The following is a 14663-nucleotide window of genomic DNA, read 5'->3' as shown; positions in this document are numbered from 1 at the left end:
TGATTCAGTAATATGTTCTCCTACATACTTGAAATGTATTTGTAGTTGATGATGTGCTCATATTGCTTATTATACTAATGTATAACATGTGACTGACTGCTAGTGTGATTGCTGACTTTACTATATATTCTGTCAGTTTCCTCAATGCTGGTGCATAGCAGGGTAGGGTCGGATTGTATGTCACTTTAAAAAGCTTATAGTGATTACAGTCACAAATTGTGTAGTAAACTGTGTAAGTGTTAGCTGAACGGATAATTCCAACTCCTGTACTAGGGATAGGTTACACAATTAACCCTTACATGCAGTTTCCCACCTGCAGTTTATAATTTCCAGCAGCAGCCTCTCAAAAAGAAACAGGCTGATAAGCCAGTAGTAAGTAAATCTTCATTCTCACAGGCTACACATGTTTCAGATGAGGATTCATCAGAGGATGAAAGCTCAATAAACTCTGGTTCGGCATACGAAGAGGAGGAGGCATATCTCGGCTCAGTGGATATAGCTGAGTTAATTAAAGCAATTAAAACACCATTCTATCCTGAAAGGACTCAGCAGAGCCTGTGTTAAAAACCAAGGCACCTATGTTTAAATGTCCCAAAACAGTTAAGACTGAGTTTCCGGGGTCAGATCAGCTGACGGAAATCATGGAAGAGACTTGGGCTACGCCCAATAAGAAGTTTAGAATTCCTAGGAAATGGAATTCCAATTATCCTCTTCCAGCGGGGGATTGTTTAAAAAGGGAGGTGGCTCCCAAGGTAGATACGCATGTAATTCGATTAGTGCAAAAATCTACATTACCTCTGCTTTCAACATCATTAAATGATGTCACGGAAAGCCATTTTTTCCCTGTCTGGGGCAGTCATCAGACCAGCCATGGCTTCAGCTTGGATCGCAAAGGCAGTGGCTGCCTGGGCTGATGAATTGGAGGGGGATTTTTCAATGGCATCTAGAGAGCAAAAATCCCATATAGCACATATAAAACAGGCTGCAGTGTTCTTGGAAGAAGCAGCATTGGATATGGGTACAATTGCCTCCAGGGCATCAGCTTCAACAATAGCTGCTCGCATAGCAGTTTGGCTATGTACGTGGAAAGCTGATTCAGAATCTAAGAAGGTTTTGGGATCTTTGCCTTTTTTATAATAATTTTATTTATATAGCGCTCTTTCTCCAACAGGACTCAAGACACTTTACAGACATCAAAAACAATGCACATAATACAGCGGATCTAAGTAATACAGCAATAGATAAGCAACACAGACATATAAGAAAACCTTAAGCACACAGAAAGCATAATGCATGATTTGTGTAGGCATTTTGGGTAATGACTTTCAAGGGTTGTGTATTCCACCCTCACAAGGTACCAAGTGCGGCAGCCATCTTGGGTGCACAGCGTAGAATTACCCAGAGTGGAATAGTCCACCCCTAAAAGAGATGACACAAAATGTGGGTGATTTCAGAGTCCTAATGTTCAGAGTAGGGTTCCAACAAAACCACCAGGTCCATGTTGGGCACACTTCGAAGGTTACACTGTGGGAGGTGAGCCATACAAGGGCCCAGAGCATTTATGATGTACCCTGTATGTAGGGCGCAATGGCAGGGCGTGCAATCAGTGGAGGTAAACATTACAGGAAAAGCACACGGTGGGGTGGAAGATAGGAAAAAAACCGGGGGGGGGGGACGACGACGACAATTGCAGGTAACCAGTGGCAGAAGGAAAATTGGGTTAACATTATTTTCATAAGATCATAGTACGGATATGAGAATGTGGGGGGCACACTCAGGAGCAATGGGGATGTCCCTGCTGAGCCTGGTGCTGTGCCACCACAGTTCTTTGCTCATCTTGAGGGTTAGGCCCAGGGGCAGACTTGATGTTCTCAGCCGGTGAGGTGGTAAGCCTGGTCCTGGAGTTCTCATGGTAGAGGTGAGGAGATGCCACATAATGATCCTGAGTTTTGTGGTTGTAACGCAGTTCTTCTGTTATCTTGTAAGTTTGTTTGCCTTCGGTTTAACACAGGTATAACACTGCTATTGAGTTTAGCTGCCATTTTATAACTAGCCACTTCATATACTAGGCATATACTAGGAACTGCAGCGTCCTGACCTATACTGAATAAATAAAGGCCAGTACTGATGGGAGAGATGCGTGCTGAGCGATCTTAACACAGACCGCTCAGCACACATCTTTCCCCCCGCTCAGCACAGCGCGATGTGCTTAGTGAGGGGGGACGACAACGGGGGGCCGCTCACTTCACACAGCGCTGAAATGAGTGACCCGCTAGATTGAGCCTGCAAGCAGGCTCATTCTAGCACCGGCGATAGTGCGCATCGCTATCGCTGGAGGCATACACACTCCAGATCCGTGCTTAAAATCTAAGCAATCTAATCAGATTGCTTAGATTTTAAAGATGGATCTCTCCGTGTGTACCCCCCTTAAGTCTACAGACACATGTTCAACATGATTACAACCCCCTCCCCCACACCGCAACACTCCACCTTCAGCAAAAGGTGTTAATAAAATCTAACAAATGTAAGGTCAGTAAACCCCACTCTCACTATAAGTTCTTTGCATAGTACACTTAAAAATCCACTTAGAACAGCTTTCTAAAGTTTTTACCATGCAATGTAAGTTGGAATAGTCTGCAATATATTGTTTACCTAGTAATACTTCAGTAAAAACAGATGGAATAGTCTGCAATATATTGTTTACCTAGTAATACTTCAGTAAAAACAGTTGGAATAGTCTGCAATATATTGTTTACCTGTTGACGAGAAGGGAAGAAGAGTCAATTTGCAATTAAAATCAGTTGAAGATGTAACTGACATTCAGGTATAACACTGCTATTGATTTTAGCTGCCACTTTATAACTCGCCACTTCATATACTAGACACTGCAGCGTCCAATAGGACTGGCGTCCTGACCTAATACTCTTATTCTGGAGATATTCTTTTTGGCAAACAAAATTTGAAGAACAACATGAGGAAGAACAACTCTTGCAGCAAATCAAAATGGCTGCGGGATTGAGGGACATCCTTGTGATTGGGGATTTTAATTACCCGGATATAAACTGAAGTAACGATTCATGTGCTAAAGCGAGGGGCAATAGGTTCTTAAATATGTTAAAGGATCACTACTTGTCTCAATTAGTCGAGGATCCAACTAGGGGTAAAGCTACCCTGGATCTAGTATTTACTTATAAAGTGGACATTATATCAAACACTAAAGTTGGGGAGACTTTGGGTAACAGTGATCACTATATGATCACATTCGACATCAGTTTCAGGAAACAGCTACAGGGGTTCCACCAAAACTTTTAACTTTAGGAAGACTAATTTCAGTATGCGGAGATGTGCACTTAACGACATAGAGGTTCTGTTTAATAACAAGAACACTTTGGAAATGTGGGATGTTTTAAAAGGGTTGCTGGATAGCAATATTCATACACTTATTCCCATGGCCAGTAAACGCAGGAGTATTAAACTCAGACCGTTGTGGCTTAGCAAGAAGGTTAAGGCAGAAATTGATTTTTTTTTTTAAAAGCGGGCTTTCAAAGCATTTAAATCTAATGGAAAGGAGGAGTCTCAAGTATTACAAGGAATGTAATAAGAAATGCAAAAAAGCAATAAGAGCAGCTAAAATGGAAAATGAAAAGCAAATCGCTATAGAGAGTAAAACCAATCCTAAAAAGTTTTTTAAATACATAAATGGTAAAAAGCAATAAGAGCAGCTAAAATGGAAAATGAAAAGCAAATCGCTATAGAGAGTAAAACCAATCCTAAAAAGTTTTTTAAATACATAAACGGTAAAAGGTTAAAAAAGGAGAATATAGGTCCATTAAAAGATGAATTAGGAGAATTGATAAATGATTTCGAAATAAAAGCGGAAATACTGAACAAATTCTTTTCATCAGTATTCACCAGTGAAGAACTGATGGTGGGAGCAGAGCATAACAATTGTGACAATAATGATTCATGGTTAGATACTTGTTTAAGCGAAGAAGTAGTCCGGGAGAGACTAAGCAAAATTAAGATTAATAAATCACCTGGTCCTGATGGACTTCACCCGAGGGTGCTTATGGAGCTTAGTTCACAACTAGCACGACCCCTATACTTGATTTTCAATAGTTCAATTAGATCAGGCATGGTACCGAAGGATTGGCGTATAGCTGAGCTAGTGCCATTATTTAAAAAGGGATCCAAAAATCTTCTGGGAAACTACAAACCAGTTAGTTTGACGTCTATAGTGGGGAAAATATTGGAAGGAATTCTAAGGGACAGCATACAGGAGTATCTACTGTCCGCTATTATTATTAGCAAGAACCAGCATGGGTTTGTGAGGGACAGGTCATGTCAGACTAACTTAATTAGCTTCTACGAGGAAGTGAGCAATAATCTTGATCAGGGAAAAGCAGTGGATGTGGTCTTCCTAGAGTTTGCAAAAGCCTTCGATACAGTTCCTCACAGGAGACAGATGATCAAATTAAAGGAGCTTGGCCTAGGAAAAACTATTTGCACATGGATAAGCAACTGGTTGGATAGCAGGGTACAGCGAGTAGTGGTCAACGGGAAGTCCTCAACCTGGTCCCCAGTAGTCAGCGGAATACCACAAGGGTCAGTACTCTGTTCCCATACTGTTCAACATATTTATCAATGACCTAGAAATAGGCCTGGAAAGCACAGTGTCAATCTTTGCAGATGATACTAAACTTTGTAAGGTAATTAACTCAGAATTAGATGTGGAGTCCTTGCAGAATGATCTATCTAAACTTGAACTCTGGGCGTCTAAATGGAAAATTAGGTTCAATACAGACAAATGCAAGGTTATGCATTTCGGGACTAAAAACAAACTCGCAGCCTACATATTAAATGGGCAACGCCTAGGGGAAACATAGTTGGAAAAAGATTTGGGAGTACTCATTGATAATAGGCTTAATAACCATACACAATGTCAGAACGCAGTAAAGAAGGCAAGTAAGGTGCTAGCGTGCATAAAAAGGGGAATTGAGACAAGGGACTCGAATGTAATCCTGCCACTGTATAAAGCATTGGTACGTCCACACCTGGAATATTGTGTTCAGTTTTGGTCAACATTGCATAAAAAAGACATCAGTGATCTCGAAAGTATTCAAAGGCGAGCTACTAAATTGATTAAATGCCTAGAGGGACTGGATTATAAGGAAAGGCTTACTAGGTTGAATATGTATACACTAGAAAAGAGGCGCCTAAGAGGAGATATTATTAACATCTTCAAATATGTAAAGTGACATCACAAAGAGTTATCAGAGGAATTATTTATTAAAAGAACACAGTTTAGGACATGGCTGGAGGAGAGAAAGTTCCGAACGCAACGGAGGAAAGGGTTCTTCACTGTTAGGGCAATTAGTATGTGGAATTCCCTGCCAGGAAAGGTGGTAATGGCGGACTCTGTAATTGGATTTAAAAAAGGAATGGATACATTTCTGAATGAAAATGATATCCAAGGTTATAATAATTAAAATATGAACGTGGTTAATCCGGGGGTAACATGAGTTATAGTAGTTAACTAGTCATAAAACATTATTCAGCGGGTATGTAGAATCATCACAACTTAATACAGGTTGAACATGATGGGCAATTTGCCTCTATTCAACCTCAATTACTATGTTACTATGTAACAATTGACAGATATTTTGGAGTCAGAAGCAGACTTCAAGAAGGTTAAGTTTCCTTCCACGTACAAATTTAAACCTAAAGTTCCAGCTTTTCGTCCCTTTCAGTCTCAAGGAAAAACTAAAGGAAAAAGTGATGTCAGGCAGTCCCAATACAACAAGTCTGCTAAGACTAAAAAGCATTGGGCTACCAGAGGGCCGGTTGGTAAAACAGAAAATAAGCCATCAGCCTGATGGTGCGGGCCTCCACCTGGGGGATATCAGGGTGGGGGGCCGACTTCTTCACTTTGCACAGATCTGGCAGCAGTCTACAACAGATGCCTGGGTGCAGGAAGCGGCATCTCTAGGTTATGCTTTTGCCTTCAAGAAGCACCCTCCTCAAAGGTGCCAGCCTGTCTCGGGTAGAGATGAAGGCCAGGGGTATGCAAGCGGCAGTTCAGAAATTACTTCAGTCAAGAGTAATCATTCCAGTTCCTTCTGCACAACGAGGTCAGGGTTGTTACTCCAACCTGTTTCTAGTTCAGAAGCCAAATGGGTCATTCTGGCCCATACTCAATCTCAAAGTGCTGAACAAATACATTTGGGTACTTCTGTTTCATATGCAGACTTTACGTTCCATCATTTTGGCCATGGAGCCAGGGGATTATATGGTATCCCTGGATATCCAGGATGCTTGCCTATATATTCCTATAGCACTGTCTCATCAGTGCTATCTCAGGTTCGCTATCTTCCAACAGCATTTTCAGTTCAAGGCCCTACCTTTTGGGTTAGCCACAGCCCCCAGAGTATTTACCAAAATTATGGTGGTAATAGCAGCTCTCCGCCAGCAGGGGATAACAATTCTTCCATACCTCGACGATCTTTTAATCCTGGCACAGTCTCAGGAATTGCTCCTATGTCATCTGCAACAGACAGTAACGTGTCTGCAAAGGCACGGGTAGCTCATAAATTGGGCAAAATCATCTCAGGTTCCATCACAGCGGATGACTCACTTGGGGGCTGTACTGGATTCAAGCCTTCAGAGAGTAATTTTACCTCTGAACAAGATATCCAAAGTTCAGTCAAGGATTCAGGAGTTGCTACACAGTCAAAAGGTATCCATTCACGCAGCAATGCGTGTGATGGGATTGATGGTGTCAACATTCGACATTGTGGCGTATGCACAGTTCCACTCGAAGCCTCTGCAGCATCTGATCCTTGCCAAATGGAATGCGTTGCATCAGATGATAAACACGCTGACTATAGTCCTTACGATGGAATTAAGAAGGTCATTAGCCTGGTGGCTACAGACATCCCATCTGGAAAAGGGAGACCCTTTTGAATAATAGGTTGAGAAATTCTGACAACGGATGCCAGTCTCCAGGGCTGGGGAGCAGTGTCAGGAAGGTTTTATTTCCAGGGGCAATGGACCAAGGAAGAAGGTTGCCTGCCAATAAATATATTAAAACTTCGGGCCATATACATGGCACTGATTCAGTCAAAGGACATTCTTCGGGGAACCAGTTCAGATTCGCTCGGACAGTGCGACTGCAGTAGCGTACCTCAACCATCAGGGAGGAACTAGCAGCCAAAAAGCTATGAAGGAGGTAAGTCACACACTAAAGTGGGCAGAACTTCATCATCCAGCCTTGTCCGCAGTGTTCATTCCAGGAGTCCTAAACTGGGAAGCGGATTTTCTCAGTCGACACGCCATTCAAGCATGCGAATGGCTCTACACCTGGAGGTCTTCCAGACTCTAGTCGACAAGTGGAGGTTGCCAGAGATAGATCTAATGGGGTCCCGTCAGAACAACCAAGTTCTCACATACGGGTCAAGAACAAAGGATCCCAGAGCGATCTTTGTGGATGCCCTGTCGGTGGGGTGGGACTTTCATCTGGCTTATGTGTTTCCTCCAATCACCTTATTACCCAGGGTGGTGAGAAAGATAAAGCAAGGAAAGGGTGCCGTGATACTAATAGCTCCGGCTTGGCCCAGAATACATTGGTACACAGATCTGCAGAGAATGTCGATGGATGCTCCCTCAACGTCCAGATCTACTGATGCAGGGTTCTTGTTATCACAGACATCTGGATCGACTGTCTTTTGACGGTGTGGCTCTTGAAACCTCTATCCTGAATGCTGGAGGATTCTCACAACAGGTAATTCAAACAATGCTCAGAACAAGGAAACCTTTCTCAGCTCGCCTTTATCACCGAATATGGCAAACCTATATTCATTGGTGCAGTGAACGGAAAATGGACCCTAGGTCTTTCAGAGTTTCCAGGGTCTTAGCATTCATTCAGGCAGGAATTGATAAAGTTTTTAAGGTGGCTTCCTTGAGAGTGCAAGTGTCAGCATTGACTGTATGGTTCCAAAAGAAAATTGCCAATTTATAGGACGTGCATACTTTTTTCCAGGGAATGCTGCTCATTCAACCTCCTTTTGTTCCTCCTACAGTGCCTTAGGACTTAAATTTAGTCCAAAAAGGCCCTTTAAGTTGCCCCATTTGTACCACTTAATAAAGTGGATCTTAAATTGTTGACAGCTAAACCTTTCTCTTTCTACTGGCCATGGCGTCAGCTAGAAGAGTATCAGATTTAGGGGCATTGTTATATTGTCCTCCATTTCTGATCTTTTATCCAGATAGAGCAGTTCTTAGAACTAAATCTGGGTATCTTCCCAAGGTGGTGTCTAAATTTAACCGTGACAAAGAAATTGTAGTCCCGGCTTTCCATGAGATTCATCGCTGGACGTGGTCCGTGCCATAAGGATCTACGTGGATCATATCAGTGCCATCAGAAAGACAGATTCTCTCTTCGTTCTCTATGGATTTCACAAGAGAGGATGGCCTGCTGATAAGCAGACACTGGCAAGGTGGCTTCGGATGACTATTTCAGAAGCATATTCTCAAGCTGATCTCCTTCATGTTCCGGCTAATGTGTCTGCTCACTCTATTCGTAAGGTAGGGCCATCATGGCCAGCACAATGTGGTTCTTCAGTAGAACAGATATGTAAGGCAGCCACACGGTTTTCCATTAACACCTTCATTAGACATTATGCCTTGGATACCTTTGCTTCTCACGACACTGAATTCGGGCGAAGGATTCTCCTGTCCAATCAGGAGCGTCCCCACCTAAATTGCTTTGGGAAATCCCAATGTTATCCTGTGAATAACCTGTGAACCCTGCAGAGAACTCCTCTCCTCTATGGGGGGAATGCAAGCGTTTTGCGCACCAGCGGGCACTAGATGGGGCCCGACAGAGCAATTCAAGTGTTGCTCTGTTCGAGCACACACAGCTACCGGCGCAGACATTTCTGTTCTGTTGTTTTTCCGTCATTTTGACGAGCTGGTAAGTAGTAACATTTATGATAGTCCACATGTAATTAGTAGCAATTCAATATAGTACTGAGGTGTATTTATATTCTAAATGTTTCATTAATAAGTGATATATAAACATCCTAGTTTTATAAGAAGAATACATTTGTTAGGAAGAGACTTTGGAAAAGCGTGTAACTCCTCCAGCCTGTTCCCTTTTCCAAAGTAATGTCCTTTATGTGTAATAGAAGGAAAACTGAGATCCTGCGGAGAGAAGCCAGGTATGGAATTATAGTGAACAGCTGCATTAACCGTGTAATAGCCGCATGTATGGTGCTAGAATTTGGGTATACGTACAGAGCAGCAGCACTCCTGTCGTTAATGCAAATATCCAATTCAGCTAATTATGTGGCAACAAGTGAATGCATGAAAGTATGCAGATGTGGCAAAGACGTGAGACGTTAACATATTGTTCAGCCCAAACACCAGAATTGGGAAGAAATGTAATAGAAGTGGGCTTACAATACTATCCCTTAAAACCAGGATGACAATGGATTATTACACAGGTTCTGTGGCTGAGTGAAACCCCCTGAAATGAAGACTTGAAGTCAGCCACCCAGCCAGCCACAGAGCCTGTGCAATTCATTAGTGTCCTGGTTTAAAGGGAAAGTGTGGTAAGCCTAGATATAAGTGATGTTGATCTTGGAAAGATTATTGGTGTCAGACAGGGTGGCATTAGTATATCTAGAGTTTCTAGAATTTACAGAGATGCAACGGGCAGTGCCCCTTCTTCCTGATGTCGGCGACTCTGCCCTCTTGGCGTGGCATCACATTTGGGGGCGAAGCCAGCACAGACTGGAAAATCACCCTGTTACGGCACTCATGGTGGAACAAGAGGCCCAAGGCATGAATATACAGCTGACAAATCTGCAACAGCGGGATGTTATCATGGCAATGTGGACCAGAATCTCTAAGCATTGGTTCCAATATCTTGTTAAATACTTGCAGTGATTTTTCCTAAATTTTATTTGATTCAAGCTGCAAAATTAATTAATAGTTGACTTGTATTAGTGCACCTATCAAACCCCATGCAGTTCTTCTCTGCTGCCTGGGGTGTCGCACTGTGGTACTTCTAGCACAGTCTGGTCTCCATCTCAGTGCTGAGATGCAGACAAGACTGTACTAGAAGCACCAAAGCAGAGAGCGATATCCCAAGCAGGAAAGAGGAATTATACAGGTTTTGAAAGGTGCAGGCGCTATTGTATATTGTTAGTCTTTTTCTGTAAATAATGAGTAAATGAGCTGATTCAGCATTGATATTTCTCTTCTGAGTGACTTGAAAAATCTAGTAACATTCTCCATTATCCTTCTCAGGTGCGGATTGGGTTGCTGTCTCATCCCCTTCTGTATCGATTCTTTAAGGGATGTGGATCATTACTGCTCAAACTGCCACAAGCTTGTCGGCTCATACAAACGGATTTAAACAAGACTACTCCATCAATTGTTCTCATGTAGATCCAAACTTTGCAACATTTTTTGTGTGTATGTTAGATCACGCTCTGACACAATGTACGCAATGTACATTCTTGTGATGACTTGTACGCAGTTTGTGGAGTCCTCCGTACAGATGTCTGGTCAACAAACCTCTATAGATCAAACCATGAGCAGTTTTTTCTTTGGTCCTAAAGAAAGCATTTGATAAAACGTTTATGTTATTAAATGTTTTTCTTTATTTTGACGTTTGGGCACATGGTGACTGGAAATGAGCGTAAAACTTCACCTAGTGTTTGTAACATTTATACCACATACACTTTATTTTAGTAAATGTGCTAAAATATAGAGGGTTGTAACCTTTATAATGACTGTTATTTGCATTTAGTATTCCCTTGGCTGTAATACATGTCAGAGTAACCTCTCTATGGGCATTTTGTTAATATATTCAGACTATCAATTCGCTAGGAACAAATGACATCAAATTACTGTACAACACATTAGTGAATTCAGTGGTTGTATTCTCATGCATATTGTTAGAGGCCACAGAATGCCAGCCACCACTATCACTAAGCCAAGCGTACCAACTGAGTAATCCACAGCTGTGGATGCATTAACAGGAATTTGTGTTTGCACTAGTATGAACCTTTCTACTTTCCTTACCTTAATATGGCTCACCGAAATTGTTATGATAAAAAGAAAAAACACACTTGTCAAATGTATATAAATCAGTGTGTGTATGTATATATACTCACCCTGGTATGTCAGCACTCAATGCTTAAGTAGGTTAACAATGTGGTGCTCCATTATAGACCTTATAGTCCAGTAAGATAGATGAATCAATATATGGGCACCCTCCAAACTACGGTGGTGCTTTGTGGATCACAGGCATCCTTGCTGCAGTCATGCTAAACAGCCCTTAAAGTCACACCATGCCGTGGCTGGACTCTGTAGCACCGAGCGTCTTTATTTGCAGTTGTTTTTTTTGTTTTTTTACTATATTCTGTGTCTAATTGCGGCTCTAGCTGCATCCGAAATGCCACGTTACAGGGTTTTCCATGAAAACACTGCAGCATAGCATTTGTATGCAAATACAGTCGCAGTCATAGAACAAGTGAATTTGCATTTGTGCCAACAGATTCTCCTAGATTTGACCATCTACATGGCTGTAATAGTCAACTAATATATGGGAAATGGTTTAAAACATTTCCCAGTTTCTGATATGTTTGCTGTATGAGACTGGTATATTCTTTAATGCTAACTTGCACTTTGCAGGGGTTCTCAACTTCAACACTCAAGTTTTTCCAACTGGTCATTTTTGGGGGATTTCTGTATGTGGAGGCTGATGGGTGACCCAGCAAAATAGATTAACTTGGGCATGATTAAAGAAATCCACAAGACCTTTTGGTGGTACTTGAGGATTTGAGTGGATGTGGCTTTCTCCCCTTTTTTTTTTTTTTTTTTAAATCCCAGACCAGGAGACCTTAATGTTTTTGTTAATGCAAAATGTATTTGGAGCACTGCTGTGGATATGTCCATTATAACATTGCGGTGTAATGTAGAGGGGTCTTATGGAAGCACATGGTATACAAGGTTGAAAGAGCATGACTTATTACCAGCAGTGGTTCTAGAGTTTGTAGGAAAGGTGGGGGGGGGGGGGGGGGGCATGCTGCCTGTCAGTATTAGGTCCTCCTGCTAGTGCAAGACCAGTGCTCCTAATCAGGAAAGAGTGGATACACCCTAGCTGCTGCATTGTTGTGACAGCGCTTGTGCCTATTTTGGTGGCACTGTCCCAGTTTTTGTACCTATGAAAGCATCGTGGCTCCATGAGAATGTGGACAGTGTTGGGCAGATCTGGGTGTGATTTGTCTTCATCACAGGAGAGGCTTATATCCTCATTTAGATTTTTTTGTTGATGTTATTCTACCTGTTCCCAGCAGTCCCTGGTTCTGCTCTGTTCTTCTGAGTGACAGATTGCATTGGAGACGGTGCTTACATTATCTTCTCATTACCACAGTATTTAGGTGAAATACACAACAATGCCATTTTTCTACAGTTATAAAATTTATGGGGATAATTTGAGACTATGGGGGGTATTCAATTAGGTCTGTTTTTTTTCTTTGCCTAGGCGAAAAAAAAGGAATTTTTTTGCTATTTTTAGGGCGTATGGTTATTCAATATTCAATAGCAAGGTCGTTTTTTCACCTAGGTAAAAAAAAAATACAGCAGGAGCAAAAAACGTGGATCGGCGAATCCACATGTTTTCACACTGGCGCCAGGGAAAACGCGGGCTGTTTTTGCCAAGTTTGAGGCATTTTTCACCAATGCCTTTTCACAAAAAAAGGAAAGGTGAAAAGACATTGGCGAAAAATTCCTTAAAAACGGACTAAAACTGCCTGCAATTGAATAGACAGGGAATCAAATTCAATAGCTTCTCTATAAATATACCAATCTATAAATCCGGCTTATATGAAATCTGTTATTTGCATTTATATTTTAATAAAAAAAATTTTTATTAAAAAATTATACACCAACAAATACTCCTAAATGTAGCTAATTAGTAATTAGCAGATTTATTTTGAAAGATGTGTACTTTTTTTGTGGTTTTTGTTCTAAGTTGAATGTTATATTAATGTATGTTGCTCACATCCCAGTATAGATTTGTATATTCATAGGTATCAGGTTACATATATCTTTACCATTAATCGTACAAAAATAAGATACATTTTATGTAATTGGTGTCACACAGGTTCAGATTTCTCCATTTGAAATGTTCCCCGACCCACAGTCTCCATCCCCTTAAGCAGGATTTTGCAAATGTCCATGTGGGACAGCATGCATAAAATAGAAGGAACCTGAGCTAGCTGGGGACATATTAACCCAGAGATGTCACTGGGAAGATGACGCAGTGGAGGAGGAGGGACCCTCTTGCTGGCACAATGTACAGTTAGTATAATCTGGGTGCAGGGTGTGCAGTGCTGGGCCCCGTGGACTCAGGGGCCCGTATGCAATACACACCCTGCACACATTATAAACATGCTTATGAGAGATAAGCCTTTCAGCAAGTTGTAATCTATAAGATAGCCCTTATATAGTATCTACATTTACTATATAATATATATATATAATAACACTTATAATAACGCTTAAAGGTCACTTGTATGATTTTAGAGTAGCATATACTCTATAGGGTACATTTAGCCTACAACTGTACATACCAGAAGCAGTCACTCATTTTCAGTGGTCTGGTAAAGCAAGTCATTCACACCAATTCATTCACTAACTAGAAAACTTGTATAAACTTATTTCTTTACACAGATTGGTTTTCATTTTCTTGTTAATGTCTCATTTGTGTTAGCCCTTGTTGTCTTTTTTATTTACTGCTTAGTGTTTTTGACTTTGCTAGTTTTGATGCTTGATATTCGTTATAATTAAGTTGCGTATTATAATATTGGGCCCTTCTTTGGAAACTCACCTGTATGTTTTTCATAAAGATGTTTGAGTGACTTTATAAGTTTGAAAGTGGATTTTGTTACGCAAGAAAATCTGGACCAAAAGATGTTTTATGGAAAATATATTAGAAAATGTTTACAGAGTTTTTTTTTTTCTCTCAAAAAGATCACAAAATGTTATCATTTGTTATATACATCTAAAGTAAATAGCTTTATATTACCTACCAATAAATGCAGTACTTTTGATACGTGCGTATATTGCTGAAGTCTGGTGTTCTCTGTAAGATACAATGCAACTTATATATCTCTTGCCACATTTTAAATTGTACTCGTTCTTGGATATGATGTGGTTATTAATAACATGCGACTTATTCTACTACAAAAAAAACAGCTGATGTTAGACACACATCCGAGGATTAACGAGAAATGACATGCTAACACACTGAATTGAAAACACTTCTAAACCACCTACCATGCTATCTCTAGGGATTAGGAGGTTTCTATTACAAAACATGTACTGGCAAGTGTTTCAGTCTACTGAGATTTGGTGTCTTCATTGTCCGATGAAGTCAGGCAGAATTTGTTGATCTTCATATGAAGCACAATGCACAGAGGCACCATGGATACTATGGCCACCATTTGTACATAAGATGTGTGCTATTAGAAAGTTACATTTTATTTTTTTTAAAGCGTTATTCTTTTTATGTAAAAATTGTAGATCTGTTGTGCAAACTGCAGTTAATCACCTTCATTGAAGCAGCACCATTGTGGTAGGAGTCTAAG

General features: G+C 40.9%; 1 protein-coding gene across 1 annotated transcript in view; it reads left to right on the top strand.

The window, feature by feature from the left end:
- LITAF (lipopolysaccharide induced TNF factor) overlaps nucleotides 1-14138 on the top strand; it is a 134295-nt gene extending 120157 nt beyond the window's left edge. The window contains exon 4 of the mRNA XM_063934301.1: nucleotides 10312-14138. Coding sequence (XP_063790371.1) covers nucleotides 10312-10420 — 109 coding nt within the window. The 3' untranslated portion in view covers nucleotides 10421-14138. The remainder of the gene's footprint in view (nucleotides 1-10311) is intronic.
- Nucleotides 14139-14663: the final 525 nt, after the last annotated feature.

Source organism: Pseudophryne corroboree, chromosome 7 (assembly GCF_028390025.1).
Source record: "Pseudophryne corroboree isolate aPseCor3 chromosome 7, aPseCor3.hap2, whole genome shotgun sequence".
In the NCBI taxonomy this organism is placed as follows: Eukaryota; Metazoa; Chordata; class Amphibia; order Anura; family Myobatrachidae; genus Pseudophryne; species Pseudophryne corroboree.
Note: the sequence above shows the minus strand (reverse complement) of the source record. Positions and strands in the feature narration are given on the sequence as shown.